Genomic DNA, 22,313 nt, shown 5'->3' with positions numbered 1-22,313 from the left:
GTAGAATTCAAAATTTCGATTTTACCTAAAAAAGTTGATAGTTTTTTCGTCATAAATCCGTCAAAAATTATTTAAACAAGTAAAAAAGTATCAGTCGGCTTTGCCGACAGAGAAATACCCTCAGCCTGTGCAAATTGAAACACTTTTTTCGCAAAAAACGTATGTATTTAGGGGGTTTAAAAATTTTGGTCGTATGACCCGACAAAAATGTTGATTAGGATTAAAGTTCAAAAAGTTTGCGGAAATGGTACTTAAAGGAATGGACCGACATAGACCATGGGGGTGCCATAGGGGGTTTTAACACCCTTCGGGCTGCTTTCTCAAGAAGTATGGACTTGCCCCTGAAACAACTCTTACCATCGTAAATGAGGCAGCGAATGTAAGTTGCTTCAAAAAAAAAAAATTAAAGTGATTCAATAGCAGGTCTTAAAGTGAACTTTACCAACATTTTGTGTGGGAGGTACGGGATGGAGTGGACAAATATAGTCCATATTCGAACCTGATCTATATCTGGTAGATATTATGAGAATGTGTAAAGTATGGACCAAAACGGTCACTCCCATCAAGAGTTATAGTGCGCACAATTTTTCGGTATATTCTTGAACTTTTGTGGGTAAGGTACCTGAAGGAGTGGACCGATATGGCTTATCTACGAACTTAAAGTAAGTTTGGAAACAATATTACGAAGGTGAAATTTTGGCCGGAATCGGCATTTCCGTCCGAGAATTATCTTGCGCTTCCACCCATAAACAACTTTCAGGCTATTTTTTTCAGGAAGTGTGGACTTGCCCCTAAGGAAACTTGTACCTTCATATAGGGGACAGTGAATACAAGATGTTACAACAAAAACCAAGGCGATTCGAGAGCAGATCCTAAACTAAACTTTTCCGAAATTTTGATTGAGTCCATATTGGAACCTCATCTAAGTCTGGTAGAAATTTCGTAATGTGCAAAGTATGGACCAAATCGGTTACTCCCTTCAAGAGTTATCGTACGCATAAATTGTCCGAACATTTTTGAACTTTTGTCGGGGAGGTACCGGAAGTTTGGACAAAATATAACGAAAGCCAAATTTTGGACCGAATCGGCAGATCCGTTCGAGAGTTATCTTGCGCTCCAACCACTACACACGGTGTCATAGGGTTTTTTGTAACTTTCAGGCTATTTTCTCAGGAAGTATGGACTTGCCCCTAATGAAACTTACAGCGTCATATAGAGGACAGCGAATACAACTTGCGTAAACAAAAATCAAAGCGATTCGAGACCAGGTCCTAAACTGAACTTTTCCGAAATTTTGTGTGGGAGGTACCCGAAGGAGTGGAACGATTGAGTCCATATTGGAATCTCATCTATGTTTGGTAGAAAGTACTCGATGTGCAAAGTATGGACCAAATCGGTTATTCCCTACAAGAGTTATCGTGCGCACAAGTTTTGCGACAATTTTTGAACATTTGTGGGGGAGGTACCTGAAGGAGTGGACCTATATGGCCCATCTTCGAACTTAAATCGAATCTGGACAAAATATTTCGATACCCAAAATTTGAACCGAATCGATTGATCCGTTCGCACCAGCCTGCCAGACAGACAGACGGACGGACATTGCTAGATCTACTCAAAATTGTCTGAAACGGATATCGTACAAACATACTTGGGGTCTAAAACCATTATTTCGATGAGGCACATTTTTGGTCGTATCAAAGTGTAAATACCCTCTTTAGCTGAGGGTATAAAAAGTCTCTTGCTTAAGTACAATCTTTTTAAACGTATAATAATCCCAAAATGCCATTTCGAGAAAACCGTGTTTCAAACTTCGATGTTACATACAAATCACTATGAATTTTCTCCTTTCTAACGCTTATATCTCAGCTAATTTTTAGCCGATCTACATATTCTATTCTACATGTACTTTAAAATGAGTCAACAAAAAATGTTCGCTTTCTTAAAATCTGTAAGTAACAAATTAATGTAGACCCCCTTTTGGCATACCAATCTTCATATGTCGACAAGATAAAACGAAAAAGCTATGTGACCCGTCCGTCCAAAAAAAAAAATTAATGAAACTCGTCAGTTCTACTTGTTTTTGTTTTAAATTGATAATCTGAGGGTATACTCGTACATATATTTCGGCAAAATCTACTGAAACTTTTTAAATTCTTTCTGTTGTTTCTTTTCGATATAAGATACAGCACATTCAATACGGAACATCAATTTCACATCGAATTGCATTACAAAATGCTTTAGAGAAAACAACAGATAAGCATATAGGGTCCTAGTATAGGAAAATTTGAAAAATTTAGCATATTTTATTAATTTTTAGTGGTATATTAAATTACCCTCGGAGTCGACTCCGGAGTCGGAGTCGTGAAAAAAAAAACTGGCCTGGAGTCGAAGGAAAAATGGCTCGACTCCGATGCCCTGTTTATTCCCCAGCAAAAAGTTTGCATCCGCGTATGCAGTTGAATCACTACAAGTGTAAGGTACATTTGCCGTTGGAGTACATCTTTTTCTATGAATTCACTTATGAATTTTACAAGAGAGCGCGCAGCTAGGATGCACTCCATTTTGCTTCCACAGCACACAGCTAGGATGCACTCCGTCTTCGATCCAAATCACAACTTTTTATGTAGTATTTTGGATTGAATTTAAAGGCACTCTTCGGATTGTGTTTTTAATCAATCCAAAGATGCAGTAAACATCCAAGCTATTGCGAAATATCCGAGAATAAATAAAATGCATTTATTTGGTTTGTCTTTTTACGTACTGAACTTTACTGAACATTTTTTCTTCAGTAAAGTTTTGACAATTGTATAATTAAAATGTTGCTAAACATTACTGAAGAAACAATGTTCAGTAAAGTTCAGTACGTAAAAGGACAAACCTATTATTTGTGTAAAACAAGAATACAAAGAACTTTATTAAACACAAATTAAAAAAATTCCATTCAATCACATTGGAGTTTACTTTCTCCGTTCTCGTCATCAGGGTTGAAAAAATAGTACTAACAGCGTTTTTTTTTGTAAAAAGTGTTTGCCCACTCGTTCGTCGATTTCATGAACGATGACACAATTTAGTTTTCATAGCGGTTGACGTTTGTATTCGTGTGACAAACAAATGAAAGCTTTTTATTTTCGTAATACGTCAAAAATAAACGAATGGAAAAGACCCATCGTTTTGAATGAAAATTAAATAATTTGAGTAATAAATGGCACAAAACACACGAAAACTGGAAGGGAATGCAATTTTATTTATTTCATATTATCACAATTATTTTTGACAAGTTTAATAAATTTTTTTTTTCTTATTTTTTTGTTTTTCATCTGTTTATCGGGGTTGCCATCAAGTAACACATTTTACGTGCAGATGCCTATGCAAAATTCACAAAATAAGTATCATGGAAACCCTGAAATATAAAAGCTTTTATGAAATAGACGAAAGCTTTCAGATAAAAACGAATGGTTCGTAAAATTTTACAAGAACCAAATTTTGAACTTATACGTTTTAGTACGAACGGTTCGTGTGACAGGCAAGCATTTTTACAAAAACACCCTGTAAATGTGAATTTTGGACGTTGTGCGTTACTCTGTGAATTTCGATAACTCTGTGTTATCGAAAGTTATCGACGTAGCTAACTTCACGCAGGTCAAAACATTTTGCGGTTGCATGATGAATGACAAAATAGAACGGCCACACTAGCAATCAGCTTTCGTTGCTAACTTCACGCAGGTTGATCATTTGGACAGATGAATCGGAAAACTGTAGAACCACCAAAGTCAGCTGAAATTGATCACAAAATAATCGATTATGCGATTTTCCCTCCAGTCAAAATTCGACTTTGATTTTTAGACTTTTCACTACAACAAGTCGATTAATGGAAAGTCGACTTACCTATCCCTAATTTGTTCCAATCGTCTTTGTTCTATAGGTCAACAGTGTCTCTTACGTGGGAAAGAGGTTTTTCGGGTTTTTCCCCATTAAACAGAAAAAGTTCGGACATCATCAAACTGTGTATAAGTGGAGCACACAAAAATATTTTTCTGTGGAGCCTAACTGTTTCTTTTGAAGAATTTTTTGCTGTGAAGAATTGATTTGGCTGTGGAGCTGATTGTAGCAGCAAGTGGTAAGTGGTGCATTAGCTTAAATCAATTAATATTTTTGCTTTGGAGACGTGGATTTGCACAGCATTTTTGCGGTTTTTTGGGGTAAAACAAATTTTTGACTGTGGCCACATATGGCCGAAGAGTGTGAGGTTATGGACGTTTCCCCTGCTTGTATTTCGAAGTGAGTTACTCACTCTATCTACAAAAAGCAATCGCAATCGACTCTTATTTTCTGGAAAATAACGACTCTTTAGCATTTTACAAAAAAAAAAAAAAAAATTAATTGCAGTGCAGTTTGATCGTTTTAATAACTACATAGTAGGTGTGTACGATAACTTTCCCAGCAATAATTACTCAGTCAGTTCCAGCAACCTCTCTCAGTGAATATTACTCTCTCAAGCAAGAAAAATTGCAGAAAGTTATCGAACAGCATTTTGCAAAACTTGCAAGAAAGTCAGCTGTTTCCAAAAATATATGAAATTTGTTTTTGTATCTTTTGATATTTTAAACCAAACGGAACAAAAACATAAATTTTAAAATTGTAGTTTACTTATTTAGTGCTTTAATCCTATCCACAACGATTTAGTGATGTGCAATTGTGAAATTTTCTTGGTCAAAAATGTTAACATTTCGAGTTGTTTACATTGAACAGGTGATTAAAAGTCAGCTGATCAGACTTGCAAATTTTTGCGGGACAAATTTTCCCAGCAACAATTTGCAAGTTCTCAGTCACAAAACTCTCCAAAAATCTCTCCAAACTCGCTCTCTTTTGCTGGATAATTTTGTTATCGAACAGCATTCAGTAAAAATTTGTACGAATTTGTACAAATTATTGGGTTATCGTACACACCTAGTGTCAGCGAAAAATATGGAAATGCGATTGTTGATTGTTTACACAGACAATCTATACGGCGAACGACTGTCGCTTTAACATTCCCCCTTGATTGAAATAAAATAAAACGCATTTCTGTCTGTCTAATATAGCGAAAAACAAAAGTCTCAAATGAAATTTCAAACTTTTGTTTTCGTTCCCACATTCACAGTCATTTAATGCAGCGTAAACAAAAGGCCTTCGCTACATTAAATGACAAACTATTAAAAATATAATTTTTAGGGCCTGTTCATGTATGTATGTCGATATGAAAATGAATGGGCAAGAAAAACTATCAAATTTGAGTGTTTTTTTCAAATTTGGCTTTTGTTTTGAAGCAAAAGTAAAGGCAATAATATTTCCAAAACTAAAGTTTGGGTGTGTTTCATGCGCACACATTTTCGTTTCGAAATACATAAACCGGGGGTTAAAATTAGTCTTAAGACCACTGCCAATAAATTAACCATTAAAAACTTTTAAAACGGAGTTTGTTATCTTTGCATTTAACTCGTGTGCAGACACTTTCTATCGCCTATGCAGACACTACTGATTGTTTACATTCATTAGGTCAGTACGATAACCCAAAAATTTTTAAAAATTCGTACAAATTTTTACTGAGTGCTGTTCGATAACAAAATTATCCAGCAAAAGAGAGCGAGTTTGGAGAGATTTTTGGAGGGTTTGGTGACTGAGAAATTTTTGCTGGGAAAATTTGTCCCACAAAAATTTGCAAGTCTGATCAGCTGGCTTTTAATCACCAGTTCAATGTAAACAATTCGAAATGTTAACATTTTTGACCAAGAAAATTTCACAATTGCACATTTTTTTTATATTCTAAAGCGTTGTGGATAGGATTAACTCCAGCTGGTAAGAAATGTATCAAACTATCAGTGATCCCGTACTTTTGTGCATGCGGCGGTGTCATAATAAAGGTCAGGACTACACACAAACATACTCACATGTCGCTGTGCTCACAGGGTAGAAAATACCACTTGAATGATAAGCAAACAGCGTACTGCAGCGTTCCAATATTCTCTGTTTATTATTAGAAAAGATAAGAGTGATTGTAGTTGCATTAGGTTAAGTTACATTTTCATAAGTAGTTTATAAGTAGTATTTTATTCCCCAGCAAAAAGTTTGCATCCGCGTATGCAGTTGAATCACTACAAGTGTACAGTACATTTGCCGTTGGAGTACATCTTTTTCTATGAATTCACTTATGAATTTTACAAGAGAGCGCGCAGCTAGGATGCACTCCATTTTGCTTCCACAGCACACAGCTAGGATGCACTCCGTCTTCGATCCAAATCACAACTTTTTATGTAGTATTTTGGATTGAATTTAAAGGCACTCTTCGGATTGTGTTTTTAGTCAATCCAAAGATGCAGTAAACATCCAAGCTATTGCGAAATATCCGAGAATAAATAAAATGCATTTATTATTTGTGTAAAACAAGAATACAAAGAACTTTATTAAACACAAATTAAAAAAATTCCATTCAATCACATTGGAGTTTACTTTCTCCGTTCTCCAATTAATCCAAGCGCATCTGTATTTGCTTCATCATACTAAAGGTTTTATATGTTGACTTCCCATCACTAGTTCAGCTTTCGACATGGACTCCAACTGCACTTCACTCCATTAACAATTTCCGTCTCGTGAATTACAGCAAAAATGTTCGCAACTTCAGTTTTTATTTCCTTATTTTATAACAAACTCTCCGAAATGTATACACTCTTCTTTGTCTTTTGAAGAAATGTGTAGGGATCAACCAACTGTTTTTTTCAGTAGGGATCTCTACAGCAACTGCTTATAAAATGTATGTTACGGAGTGCATTTTTCATAACTCTGTTGGACTACATCGAAAGATGTTGTGAAATCATAACTCCAATTGCACAACTTCCAAAATTTTTTGCTGGGTTCAATAAATATCAGTGTTGTAAGAGCACTCACTTAGAACAGACCACGTGTCTCTTCTTTTTTAAACAGTTACCAAGCACTGTTAATCAAGCATAGACTAATAAATTCATAGACATTTATTTGCTCTCAGCATTTATCTTCAAATTTTCGAAAATTGGTAGATGGCGTTAGTATTTTATTGAAAGTTACTATAGATTTTAAACTATTTATTCTGATAAAAGACAAAATATGGATAATCTTTGGCCAGATCAACATCCTCATATAAACAAATCCAAAAAAATATTGTAATTTGCCCCAAAACATTGTGCAATTGTGTGAAAAGATTAGGTACTTTGCATACCGGCGACACCTACAAAAAAGAAGCACACTACAATTCTCTTTGTCTATGAATTTATTATGCCAAGTTTACACTTGCGCTCTAAAATCCACTGGATTTCACGAAATCCTGAAATACATCCCGGTGTTTACACATATTTGTTTGTTGATTTCATACATATCACAATGATCAAGGTAGATGCATACGCGCAGCTGATCGAACATGAATTTTCAAAACAAGTTGTTGCAAATTGAATTAGTCATCAAAAATATACGACAATATAGAACATTACAACTTTATTTCGAAAATTATCGTAAAACTATCTATATATCGTATTAATTGTGTATAGAACCCGTTCCCGTACTCCGAAGTCTAGCAAGACTTACACTTCTCTTTAAACAAAAATAGCGCCGAATAACACCCTATTCTCCTGTTTTCTGCCATACAATTTTGCCATAGTAGAAACTAGCAACATGTTCATTATCATCTAAATACGATAGCTGGTACGTTGATTTGCTGCAGTTTTTGCAATTTCCGTAATTTTTTCGTTCCCGTGTTTTTTAAGAAATTTGTATGGCGAAGCAATTTTAGACATTTCGCTCTTTTTTCTAACATTACCATTAAAAAAGTACGAGAACGCAATGAAAAATAGCATTGTAACAAAGTAATCTAATATTTTTTTCACATTGTTTAAAAATGTTGATTCTAAAATTTTTTGTTGCAGCAATTGACCATCTACCTGGTTTATTGTGATACGTGAAAAGTGTTGCAACTTTTGGTACTTTTTCAGTCACAAACAGGGTTGTATATCATGTGCACTGTGATTTCGATGTTGATTTCGCTGAAATCACGAAATGAGATGATTTCATTTTTGTATGCGAAATCATGATAATTTTTGCTTGATTCCGCGCGAAATCACGAAACGCCTTCGAAATCACGAAAAGACGCCGAATGTAAACCAAACATTAGTCTATGAATCAAGAACAAAAAAGCGCCGCTTTAACAACGAGCCAGTTTTCTACAGAGAGGATCATGAGGGTAAGTTCATGGTATTAATCGACTCGAGTGAGGCACAAAATATAAAAAACCTACGTATTAAGAATGGGCTGCATTTAATGGAAAAACTGAAGGGTCTGAAGTCGGAAGAAATTAAAGAAATAATAATAATAGGGTTGATGCCATTGGCGTTACGGAATACAGAATAACATTTGAGAATGCGGTGTCCGCAAATGTCATTAGAAATGTTCCCATAAGCTTTTCGGAAAAAGAGTTGCTAAATGGAATAATTGCTGACCGAAAAGTGATGTCGGTTAAAAGGTTTACAAGGAGAGAGAGAATAAAGAAGATGCGAACCCTCGGCCAATTGAAACAATTAAGATTGGTTTTTGTAAAGAGAAAGAAAAATGCCCCAAAAGGACAAAGGAAATTGAAGTTAACAAAATAATGACTAGGAAGAAGATGGCAAAGAGGGAGATCTTGTGCTTAGTTTACATTCGGCGTCGTTTCGTGATTTCGAAGGCGTTTCGTGATTTCGCGCGGAATCAAGCTAAATTTATCATGATTTCGCATACAAAAATGAAATCATCTCATTTCGTGATTTCAGCGAAATCAACATCGAAATCACAGTACACATGATATGCAACCCTGTTTTTGCCTAAAAAAGTACCAAAAGTTGCAACACTTTTCACGTATCACAATAAACAAGGTAGATGGTCAATTGCTGCAACAAAAAATTTTAGTATCAAAATTTGTAAACAATTTGAAAAAAATATTAAATTACTTTGTTATAATGCTATTTTTCATTGTGTTCCCATACTTTTTTAATGGTAATGTTAGAAAAAAGAGCGAATTGTCAAAAACTGCTTCCCCATACAAATTTCTTAAAAAATACGGGAACGGAAAAATTACGGAAATTGCAGAAACTCCTGCATAAATGTCAAAATCAACGTATCAGCTAACATATTAAATGCCAATGAAAATATTTGCTGCTAGTTTCTACTAGGCCAAATTTTATTGCAGAAAACAGGAATAGGTATTATTCGGCGCTATTTTTGTTTGAAGAGAAGTGCATGTCTTGCTAGATTTCGGAGTACGGGAACGCATTTTTAGCACTAAACGGGAAAACTACTGCAAGTACTAATATTATGCAGGTTCTGAGCACAACTTTTATCTATCAAAATTTATTATTATGATATCTCAACGATAAAATCATTTTTTTATTTTTTCATTTGTTAGTACTATACACATTTTACGATAATTTTCCAAATAAAGTTGTAAAGCTCTATATTTTTATATTTTTGATGATTAATTCAATTTACAACAACTTGTGAAAATTCATGTTCGATCAGCTACGCATATGCATCTACCTTGATCATTGTGATATGTTTGAAATCAACAAAAAATAAGTGTAAACACCGGGGTGTATTTCAGGATTTCGTGAAATCCAGTGGATTTTGGAGCGCTAGTGTAAACTTAGCATTGGACTCATATAATAAACAAAATCGCTTTGAATTATTATGAGATAAACCTAATTTTCAGTCTCTTTCCACAGGTGGAAAAAGAGCAGTGCTAGAGCCAAACCAAGTAAACCGGACAATATTTACAATGATTTCAATATGATTCTCACACCTTTTACATACAGTTCGGTTGCAAAAAAAAACCAAAAAAGCATCAGAACCTGTGATTATGCAAGACAACCATAAATTCACTGAACTGGAAAAAATCACAGTTGAATTGCTTAACTTCATGAAGAACTTTTTTAAAGCAACTAATAATATGGTGGCGAAGGAGGCCATGTGCCACTTTCAGGCCAGAATTCAAAAATGTGGTGTAGCTGTTGATCGTTTTGAAAATAATGGAGTACCCAATCATCAAAATGGACAAAGTTAAGGTATTTCAGTTTAATATTCAATATTTTCGCAGTAACAAAAACTTCATAGGATTCTATTCTATCCGAATTTTTTGCTGGAGATTCTAAAAACAAGAATAAACTTATTATCTTCAATCTTGTGCAGAAGTCTCGTGCCGATGGCTATGGTGGCGTGACCATTGGTTTAAAAAAGAGAATTAAATTTGCAAAAGTTTCCTACGTTACAGATTATGATATTGTTATCGTCAAGACACTCAATTTACGTCAAAACCTTGTTATTGCGTCCGTTTATTTTCCTCCTGCTCTATCCTTTGAGGAAGAAATATCCAAACTTTTGCAGTTTTTTGAGACTTTTAATAATGTTCTTTTATGCGGCGATTTTAATGCCAGAAAATTTTGGGGTGATCATCTGGTTTCATGTAAAGGGAGAGAGTTGGAGATTGGTGCGGCGGAGGCCAATCTGGTATGTGTCAACAATGGAAATATTACATTTAGAAGAAACCGGGACCTTTGTTAGTGCTGGTTTGTGTGTGCGATGGAATGTCCTCGAGGGGCATTGGGGTGGTAGTGGTCACCTTCCAATATCCGTGGAGGTTGAGAGCCATGGAAGCCGTCAAGGAAGATTTCTTCATAAGAAAAAATTGATAAACTCTCTAAACAAGCTAGAAATTGAACCTGACTTTGCAGTAATTGAAAGCTCAATAGATGAGGAAATCAGAGTGGCGACCTCCAAGTTGAATGAGAACTCCCAGGTACCGGTGGGATGACCAGCTGGCGGTGCAATAAAGATTCGAATTCACGTGCGGCTTGGCGTTCTATCAATAATGTGCCAAACAAAGATTCGACAGTTTCCAGAATATGGAATGTAGAGAAAAATTGTGATTGGTGAACAGACAGGTGGCCTTTGAGCCATGTAATAATGCTGATATTACACTATGATCATTTCGAGAATGTAATTGTCAAAAGGAAAAAAGGGTCGGCCGCTGGTCATGACTGCATCACGTATGAAATGATAAGGGCTCTTCCTGGGCTGTCGAAGAGAGCCATACTTACAGCCATCTCCAATGCACTTATGGAAAATGCGATTAGAGATAACTGGAGTATCATTAAAATAGTACCAATCCCGAAGCCAAACAAAGACTTCGAATTAATTACATCTACAGTGGCGGCCATATAATTAAGAACGACATCGTATTAAAAAGTATTTGATTTGCTACGTTCCAAATATTTGAATATTTATATGGAACAAAATTTGTAAATAAAGTACGCGGTAAGCACTTTTAAATAAAGCCAAAACATGTTTTAATTCTCCCTCGTTTATACGAAAGATACCACGATTTAGTAAAATAGTCATAAATCGACCTGGCCACATAATTAAGAACGATATAAGTAAAGGTTACTTTAAGGTATTTTTCATACACAATATGTGAATATATTGTTATGTATTTTAGAAATCGATTAATTTGATTCATTTTTAGTATCAAATGTCCTTCAATGGTACATATTATTGAGTCTAAGTTTGATAATTAGGGCATACCTAAGGTTTTCCAAAATTTGCCCATAATTTGACGAATTTATTTTATTTTTGGGATCTAAAGCCACAGTTTTGGCTTCCTCTCATTCTCTCGACGACGCTCTAAACGATACCCTGTGATTGTCGTTCCATAGTCGGAGCTTATTTACCCTTAAATTGGCTTTTGTCCCACTTGTTTGAGTCCTTTACGAGGGATTTGTCTGGGAAATGGTTTCATAAGAGTCATTTCCACCTTATAAAGTGGTAGGATTTTTGTCCTCAGGTAGTAGACAGGAAATGAAAGAATAATATAACGTCTACACCAAAATTGGAAGAATTCCACACCGAATATAACATTTATTAACATAATGTTTTGAAAGCTCAAATTCCACAATAATGTTGTGTATGTACATCAGACATTAGTTTATACAAACATTGTATTTTCATCCATAAAAATTATTGATTTTACTAGTTTTGATATTAATATGAGCTTCATTGATTAAAAAGTCTTACATAACTATACCTACCACACCCACAAAGACATTGTGCAATGAAGGCTTTCAAAATATTATACCTTTCTTTTTTGTTTGGTGTACCGTTAGGCCAATTTTTTGTACAAAACGAAATTATTTTTTTATTTCCTGTCTACTACCTGCAGACAACAATCCTACCGATTTATAAGGTGGAAATGGCTCATACGAAACTATTTCCCAGACAATTCCCTCGTAAAGGACTCAAAGAAGTGGGTTCAAAACCAATTTAAGGGTAAATAAGCTCCGACTATGGAACGACAATCACAGGGTATCGTTTAGAGCGTCATCGAGGGAATGAGAGGAAGCCAAAACTGTGGCTTTAGATCCCAAAAATAAAATAAATTAGTCAAATTATGAGCAAATTTCGGAAAACCTTAGGTATGTTCTAATTATCAAACTTGGACTCAATAATATGTACCATTGAAGGACATTTGATACTAAAAATGAATCAAAATAACCGATTTCTAAAATACATAACGATATATTCACATATTGTGTATGAAAATTACCTTAAAGTAACTTTTACTTATATCGTTCTTAATTATGTGGCCAGGTCGATATATGACTATTTTAATAAATCGTGGTATCTTTCGTATAAACGAGGGAGAATTAAAACATGTTTTGGCTTTATTTGAAAGTGCTTACCCTGTACTTTATTTACCAATCTTGTTCCATATAAATATTCAAATATTTGGAACGTAGCAAGTCAAATACTTTTTAATATGATGTCGTTCTTAATTATATGGCCGCCACTGTACATATCGGTTTTATCAATGCATTAAACTAATGTTAAAAGACTCAATTCTTGAGCAGCTTGAAAAGTAAAACATCTTACCATCATGGTCATTTGCGTATAGGAGTGGGATGTCCACATCCACATGTATTAATGAGTTCCTGCATCGGATGGCTCTTCTTAAAGCCAACAACTATAAAGTCCTCGTTCTCTCGTTGGATATAAATAATGCCTACAACTGGGTCTGGATTGATTTTTTGGCTAAGATTGTGAATAACATTGGCTTAAACACTTTGTCCCAATTTACATTAGGCGAGTTGACTTGCGGCAATTGTCAGTTTGTAGGTGAGAGAGGGTGCTGAGAGGCAAAGGGTTACCATATGCCTCACCTCTCTCTCCTACAAAATGACAATTGCCGCAAGTAAACTCGCCCAATGTAAATTGGGACTTATGCTTAGTTTACATTTGGCGTCGTTTCGTGATTTCGAAGGCGTTTCGTGATTTCGCGCGGAATCAAGCAAAATTTATCATGATTTCGCATACAAAAATGAAATCCTCTCATTTCGTGATTTCAACGAAATCAACATCGAAATCGCAGTACACATGATATACAACCCTGCTTCTGCCTAAAAAAGTACCAAAAGTTGCAACACTTTTCACGTATCACAATAAACAAGGTAGATGGTCAATTGCTGCAACAAAAAATTTTAATATCAAAATTTGTAAACAATGTGAAAAAAATATTAAATTACTTTGTTACAATGATATTTTTTATTGTGTTCCCGTACTTTTTAATGGTAATGTTAGAAAAAAGAGCGAATTGTCAAAACTTGCTTCCCCATACAAATTTCTTAAAAAATAAGGGAACGGAAAAATGACGGAAATTGCAAAAACTCCAGCATAAATATCAAAATCAACGTATCGGCTATCATATTAGATGCCAATGAACATGCCTGCTGCTAGTTTCTACTAGGCCAAAATTGTATGGCAGAAAACAGAAGAAGAGGGTGTTATTCGGCGCTATTTTTGTTTAAAGGGAAGTGCAAGTCTTGCTGGATTTCGGAGTATGGGAACGCATTTTTAGCACTAAACGGGAAAACTACTGCAAGTACTAATTTTGTGCAGGTTCTGAGCACAATTTTTATCTATCAAATGGCCTGTTCCCGTACTTTATAAAGTGGTAAAAGTTGTAAAAGTCGTAAACGATTTTCATATTAATTTTGTGTAAGGGAACGAAAATGTGTAAAAGTGGTAAAAATTTTAAAAACTTGTTAGTTCTGGAACAGAGCTAAAATTTATTATAACGAAGTCTCAACGATAAAATCATTTTTTGATATTTTCATTTGTTAGTACTATACACAATTAATACGATATATAGATCATTTTACGATAATTTTCCAAATAAAGTTTTAAAGTTCTATATTGTCGTATATTTTTGATGCTTAATTCAATTTACAACAACTTGTTTTGAAAATTCATGTTCGATCAGCTTCGCATATGCATCCACCTTGATCATTGTGATATGTTTGAAATCAACAAAAAAATAAGTGTAAACACCGGGGTGTATTTCAGGATTTCGTGAAATCCAGTGGATTTTGGAGCGCAAGTATAAACTTGGCATTATATTTCCAATTCGATAATCAATTTTCTTTCTAAGCGGATTTTAAAACTTGCTGAGGAAGAGATTGTGGTGACAGATGGCTTCCCACATGGAAGCTGTCTGTCTCCTCTTCTTGTCAATCTATATACAGTAGAGCTGGCAAACTATCGATATCGGCCCCATTCGATTTTTTCGATATTTCCGTTTCAAAATATCGATAAAATCGATACTATCGTAGATTTCCTACTCATACAGTGAAATACGAGGCGAATTAGAAAAGTTTGCGTCCTAAGCAACACGCAGTGTCGCCAGTCGTCATTTGTCAATTTTTTGGAAAGTGTGACAATTTTTAGTCTGAGCGTACTCAGGACAGTTTGACATACGACCATGTGTTGTGTTGTTTACAGTGACTTGAAAAATTGAATTTACTTGTGAACATTTTCGTCCGATCATTTCTCACAACTTTCACGATCCGAGAGGAGCTCTTAAACTTCACATGTTCCGAATTTTCTGTGGGAGCTACCCGAAGGAGTAAGCCGTGATAATCCATATTCGAAGTCGATCTATATCTGGAAGAAATAATACGATGTGCAAAGTTTGAAACAAATCGATTGATCTCTTCGATAGTTATCGTTCACACCATTTTACAGAAAAATGTTGAACTTTTGTGGGGTAGATACTCGAAGAATTGGACCGATGTGGCTCATATTCGAACTTAAACAAAGTTTGAGCAAAATATTACGAAATGCAAAATTTGGTTCGAATCGCTCGATCCATTCGAGAGTTATCGTGATCACCAGCCAGACACTCTGACAGACAGACGGACGGACGTCGCCTCGTCTGCCTAAAGGCTGAGGGTGTAAAAATTTCTGGCTATTGCTTCTATAGCTGGGTACACATTGTCAGTTTTGAATGACAGTTTTGTTGTTGCTTGCTAGTGTGGCCGTTCATTTTTGTCATTCATCATGCAAAATATTTGGTCAAAACTGACAATGTGTACTGTACTTATGGCTTTTCTTTAGTGATGTCAAAATGGCCGATAGTATCGATATAAAAAACTATTCGTCGATATTGGCGTAAAAAATTAAGTATCGATAATATCGATATTTCCATCGATGGTTTGCAAGCTCTAATATACAGTGGGCTACATGATGTTGAGGACTCAAGAACTATGGTATTTCAATATGTAGACGATTTTTTGATCATGGCCTTTGATCAAGATTGCGATATGCCCATGGAACGTTTACAAAGGAAAATGACCATTTTCAAAAGGAAGTGTGGTGAGTTGAGCTTAACTTTTAATCCAGCTAAATCCTGCACTATGTACTTTGGAAAAAAACAGTATTAAGCAGATTCAGCTATATGTGGATGGTAATCCGATGCAACAAGTAAGGAAATTAAAATTCCTTGGCAGGGAGGGTTGTGTCCAACTCTTTAACAGTGGCTAATCACTATGCATCTATTAATGAAGCGGTGGACAATAGAACAAAACTATTGAAGTGTCTAACAGCGGTCAAGGGAGGTCTGCTTCCCAGAACATCTCTAAAAGTAAACAAAAGCCTTGTAAGGTAAAAAGTTGAATATTGCAGAACCACCACTGCCAATTCTCCGAATTATGTGAATAAATTGAAAGAATGCAAAATGGTATGATAATGAGATCCCTGGGAGTTACCAGTTTAGAGCCAAAAATTTTAACGGCGAGAGAAATTTTCAAGAATTTAATACGAAACAATTATTTACATTAAATTATTATTGCGGACAACCCACTGGTCAAGTCCAGCTACAGTGTGATTTTTATGAGTTTGCGGAAATATTCAGGAAAATTCGGATAACACCATATACACGACAAGATTATCTAATCATAAGAACAGATGTGTTGCCTGCAAGTAAGCGGAGTCTGGGGAATGACGTCATTCATGCGATTTATAATAAAGAATTGGCGTATTATAAATACAGTGGTTTGCGACTTTTGCAACAGATGCGTCGCCAAATGATTTCTCTACTGGATGTGACAAAAGGACACCGTTTCCTGTTTAAATTAAACATCAAAAACTCCTCAACGTTCGGTAAACTTTTCGCGCTGCGAAAGGCGCTCGAGTTAGCTGTGGAGGAAAGCTACTACAAAATTGTCATTTTCACCGACAGCCTGTAAGGCTGTTGGCGCTGCTGATTCGAACAACTGTCTGGTAGAGGAGTTTCAAAACATTTTACAGGATTCTTTGATCAATCGATGTCACGTGGTTTGGGCTTCAGGCCACAGAGATATCCAAATAAATGAAGAAGTTGACTATTTGACGAAACAAGCGGCGGGAGTGGGTGCACCAGTGGACGCTGACCTTACTCTGGGGGGCGTTGTTAGCAATCAAAAATACAGTAATGGCTTGCTGGAGTGATGAATTTATTGAGCTGCCCTAGGCAAAGGGTAGTCATTTCTTTCAAATCCATGAGGATGTTTACAAAAAACCCTGGTTCAATAAAGGAAACTTTAGCCCAATGGAAGCGAAACTTATAAATAGGATTATGATTGGACATGCCTATCATAAAGCTTACTTACATCGTATTGGATCCGCCAACTCTGACATACACGAGGAATGCAATGTGCATGTGATCTTTGACTGTCAAAAATTTTCTTCTACTCGAGACTCTTCCAGATACCATGAACTTATTCCTCTTCTTAAAACTAAAGCTCTGTTCCTTTACGTGCAAGAATCTTCAAGTTTTGCCACTTTTTACTCGAGAATCGTTCCTTTACTTCTGATAACATGCAATTCATATGTGAGCAGTTTACAACTTTTACTACTTTTGCCGGTTTTACCATTTTCAAAAGTAAAGAAACAGACCATAAAGATGTTGATATATTCAGACTCCTTCTTGATTTTATCAAGGAGGCAAATATCTCTTTTAACTTTTTGTTTTGTCCATACGACGATTTGATATCAACCAAGTATTCGTGAGTCCTTTTTTTGTTTGTGTTTTTGCATGTACTATATTGTCCATCATACATATGTTATAACTCGACACTGTGCTGTATGGAATTACAGCTTTCGTTTGTTTTTTTACTCAATAGTCTTTGGTGTCAACCCTGCGTTGGAATCATTTAATCACTGGAGTTTTAACCTGGCGTTTTGTATCCTGAGGATCGCCATATCAATCTCTCTCTACAGAAGTGGAGGATCGTTTCATAGCACAAAAAAATATTTTGTTTTGATTTGTTCTCTCCCTATCTCCATGGATTCCAGTTTGCTTCAATTGCTTTCCAGGCAGACCATGAAATTACACCTTGAAAAATACGAAAATGAATTCGAAACAATGCGACATATTGTTGAAGTTCCACTTCCTATGCAACAATTTTTTGAAGTCTCTTCGTTGGAATGGTTAAAGGTACTGCAGAAAAATGAGGACACGGAACTTGCTAAGACAAAAATTGCGAAAAGAATTCAGGAGTCCAACGAATTGAGGAAACAAGGGAATCAAGTTTTTACTGCAAAAGGCGATAGAAACATTTTGGGAGCATGTCGTCTCTACAATGATGCTATTTTTGCTGCCCTTGATTGTAAAGGTTGTGAAGAAGTACCTTTAGGATTTGCTAACCGTGCCATGGCATTGCAGGCATTCGGTTATTACAGGCAAGCATATGATGATTGTGTTTGTGCTCTTCAGATGGGTTATCCCCAAGCAATGCGTCATAAAATAATCACACGGCAAGCATATTGTGCGGAGAAGCTTAAAGATGTGGGCGCATTAAAACGTCATCTTTTGGAATTACAGAGTTTGAAGTTAAATGAAAGTTTCCAGAAACAGCTTGAAGAATTAAAGGAATCATTGAAGCAATTAAGTGGCCATTCATCTACCGAGAAAAATCAAAAGGAGTATGATTTCCTGAAAACAAGAGAGTCACAACAAATGTAAGTGTCTGGCTAATTCAGAACCTATAACTTGATATCTTTGGTTTGATACCCTATTTATATCACACAACTGTATTTTTATATTTTTAGCATTGATACAGGCACCGCATTGGGTCGCATTATGAAAGCCAAACGTTTTATAGGAAAGAATGAGATTATCTTTCGTGAAAGAGCTCCAGCATTCATTCCAGTGGGTGATGCACGACAAATTTGCCATCAATGTGCCATAACAGGTTTTATACCATATCCCTGTTTTAATTGTCGTGGTCGTGTTGTTTATTGTTCGCTGAAATGTCAGGCTGAACATGATGAAATACATCGCTATGAATGCGCTGGATATCGCATTCAATTATTTGCTCAGGCTGAAATTGGATATGCACCTTTGGCATTAAGAACAATTTTGGACCGAGGAGGTCTTTTCTCAATAATCGATAAACTGAAGACAAAAACGACAGATACAGAAATATGGCAATCGTTAACAAAAGGTGGAGATATTTGGGAAAATAGTACATCAATATATGCTGAATCTCTACGCATGATTTCCCACATGGAAACTATGGATATTAGACGAATTAAGTTGTAAGTAAGAATTCAAGAAATTTTATTTAACAATTACTTAATGAAATGTATGGGATGGAAATAAATGCTTTGGTCCCGTAGCTTTTTCCATAGTTTACCTAGAATTTTCCTTTTATCAATCCTAATTTCTTTGCCCTTGTTTTCCATTCTTGAAATACATAACTTAGTCCCAATTTACATTAGGCGAGTTTACTTGCGGCAAGTCCCAGTTTGTGGAAGAGACACGTAAGGGGAATGGAAATGGAAAAAATTGCTCGTACCGGCAATTCTATCTCAGACAATTCATTTTATATTTTTCGTATTTGACATTATTTTCATTGTTTTGAAAACAAAACATGTCGGAACAGAATTGCCTTTTATAAACGCAAGAGGCAAGTTTAAAAAGGAACGAGAAAAATTGCCGCAAGTAAACTCGCCTAATGTAAAATGGGACTAACTTTTTTAAGTTAATGGGTAGTTTACACGATATGTTATTTTACATATGTGTTGTCATTTTGCATATACATTTTGTATATAAAAAGTGACAACCAGTATGTAAAAAACATGTCGTGTAAACTACCCATTAACTTAAAAAAGTTAGTCCCAATTTACATTAGGCGAGTTTACTTGCGGCAATTTTTCTCGTTCCTTTTTAAACTTGCCTCTTGCGTTTATAAAAGGCAATTCTGTTCCGACATGTTTTGTTTTCAAAACAATGAAAATAATGTCAAATACGAAAAATATAAAATGAATTGTCTGAGATAGAATTGCCGGTACGAGCAATTTTTTCCATTTCCATTCCCCTTACGTGTCTCTTCCACAAACTTGGACTTGCCGCAAGTAAACTCGCCTAATGTAAATTGGGACTAAGTTATGTATTTCAAGAATGGAAAGTGTGCAAACGAGCTCACAGAATGATCAGTTGCGACAATAAATTTGTACAAATTGTTACTGGATGTTGTTCGTTTACTCTACAGTACAATGCAAAAGACCTTAGCCGATTACAAGAAGTTACTGAACTTGTACAAATTGTTGAGTAAACGAACACACCTAATATTGAATAAAAATGGGAGAAAACTGCAAAAAATTTCAAAAGAACTAACGGTACTATTACAACATGCAAAGTGAACGCCGACATTTTGGTGCTTTAATTTAGCAGTTGTAACACTTTTATACCGTTATCTTCGTAACAGTAATGTATTTTCTGGAATTTTTCTTTTTATTCATGTACTAAAGGGTGCGAGTAAAATATTAATGAAAGAAAAACTGTTCTCATTTACCCATTTATATGTTTTAGTATCATTTTTGAAAAGTAGTAAGGTGAACGCAGACTTTATGGGCTATGTGTACATATGCATTATTTAGCCAAAATTTACTGTTTGCAGTCTTTAGGCCATGTTTATATTATAGCCTTTTGCAGGGTTAACCTTTTTCATGAGGATTTGTTTGACGTATATGTAATGGAAATGACGTTTAAAACCCAGTGGGTTTGTTAAATCCGGTTATATATAAACGTACTATTAAAACAATTTAAAAAATCAAAAAAAAAAAGCCGAAAAGTGAGCATCATTCTCATTAACATGAGAATACTCGATGCTTAAAGAGTTCAGGTTTTCACTAAAAAATCATCATTTCAAAAACTGAAAAGCCAATTGATAATTCCCTTCGCCGGGATGAAATCATGATATTGGTAGCGATCAGTAAATTTTGCAAGCTGTCAGTGCGTTTTGTAAACATTTTTCTCTGCAAAGAGGAAAGTGATGAAGTTAAGCCAATGGGGGAAACTCCAGACTTAGCAATCATATGATTGAATCTTCAACTAAAACAAAACAAACAAAAAACAGCGAAGGCACGCGCAAAACGGAATTTTGTAAATAAAATTCCAACGACATACTCACAGGTAACTGTGTTGATGTTATTTCAACTTAACAGAAATCGATGATTTCTTAGTTGAATCGTGCTGTCAGCTTGCAAATATTTTGTTCTGGTGTTTTTTTGGGAAAGCCGAAAAGTGAGCATCATTCTCATTAACATGAGAATACTCGATGCTTAAAGAGTTCAGGTTTTCACTAAAAAATCATCATTTCAAAAACTGAAAAGCCAATTGATAATTCCCTTCGCCGGGATGAAATCATGATATTGGTAGCGATCAGTAAATTTTGCAAGCTGTCAGTGCGTTTTGTAAACATTTTTCTCTGCAAAGAGGAAAGTGATGAAGTTAAGCCAATGGGGGAAACTCCAGACTTAGCAAAAAAAAAAAAAATTAATAGCCCTTTTTATAGGTGTACAACAATTAATAGAATACATCCGCCTTTGTTTACCAAAGGAAAGACTCTCTCAGAGCGGCTAAAGCTTCGTTCCCGTACTTTTTAATAGTAAAAATCGTAAAAGAGAGAACTGTAAAAAATTGTTCTCACACAAAAGTTTTTTACGGATTGTTTTTTAACAAAATTGTTTTTTATAATTGTTTAGATGCCGTCTGTGTCTTAAAAATGTTAAAAAACGTAAAAAATTCTAAAAAAGGCTGTTTTAATTTTTCCCTTAAAACGAATTTAAGAGTAATTTTGACCATATATGATCTGGAACAAAGCTTAAGCAAAAAACCTACGAAATTCTCTCTCATTTATTTTGAGAGAGAACTATTAAGGTAGATTTATTAGCAATCTGTTACCTTGAATATGTGATTTTTCTTATATTTCATAAATATTTTAAAAAAATTAGTGATATAAAAGTAAGTTATTCGAATATATTTATAACTTCGGTCAATACTATGCTTAAACTAGATTGACCTATTGAAACGTCTGAATCCTTTCCAACGCCTTTTTGGTACCCTCCTTCAGCAAAAAAGCGCAACGCCGCACTTAGCTTAATGACGGAGGATATTGCAAATGTTTTTTGTTGACCTTGAATGTTGGAAGTTACCCAGCGAAAAGTTTGCCTCCTAAGAGGCAGTTAAATGATATGTACAAGTGATTTAGAAGTGCATCAAATTATGCATTTACACTCATGATTTTTACAAGGGAGTGACCCCGGAAAGAGGCACTCCATTGCAGAGCATTTTAACTGACCCTTTGGCATTGCATTTTAACTGAACCTTTGGCACTGCATTTTAACTGACCCTTTGGCATTGCATTTTAACTGACCCTTTGGGGTAGAATTGGAGGCAGTCTAGAGCACGTGTTTTGAATAACAAAATAAAATGCATTTATTATTTGTGTAAAACAAAAATATTAATAACTTTATTAAATTAACACAAATTATGAAAATTCTCTATTGAATTCAATCGGAAACATGTGTGTTTCCTCCGCTCTTCATTTAATCCAAGCTTAAGTGCTTTTGCTTCATCTGCTAAATGGGTTTGATATTGTCTTCCCATCACCAGTTAAGATTTCGACATG

The 22,313-nt window shown here is 35.2% G+C and overlaps 1 protein-coding gene across 6 annotated transcripts in view; it reads left to right on the top strand.

Moving 5' to 3' along the window:
* LOC141405694 (SET and MYND domain-containing protein 4-like) overlaps positions 1–22,313 on the top strand; it is a 32,965-nt gene that overhangs the window by 4,655 nt on the left and 5,997 nt on the right. The window contains exons 2-5 of one of the 6 annotated variants that reach the window (XM_073990316.1): positions 3,923–4,117; positions 9,756–10,094; positions 17,494–18,357; positions 18,448–18,936. In XM_073990316.1, the coding sequence (XP_073846417.1) occupies positions 17,681–18,357; positions 18,448–18,936 (1,166 nt within the window). In that variant the 5' untranslated portion in view covers positions 3,923–4,117; positions 9,756–10,094; positions 17,494–17,680. Of the gene's footprint in view, positions 1–3,677; positions 4,118–9,755; positions 10,095–17,493; positions 18,358–18,447; positions 18,937–22,313 lie in introns of those variants that run through there. The other 5 variants (XM_073990317.1, XM_073990314.1, XM_073990313.1 and 2 more) reach the window with 5 other exon arrangements.

This window comes from Musca autumnalis, unplaced genomic scaffold (genome assembly GCF_047663935.1).
Source record: "Musca autumnalis isolate F117 unplaced genomic scaffold, ASM4766393v1 scaffold_5, whole genome shotgun sequence".
Lineage (NCBI taxonomy): Eukaryota > Metazoa > Arthropoda > Insecta > Diptera > Muscidae > Musca > Musca autumnalis.
This window is presented reverse-complemented; position numbering and strand designations above follow the sequence as displayed.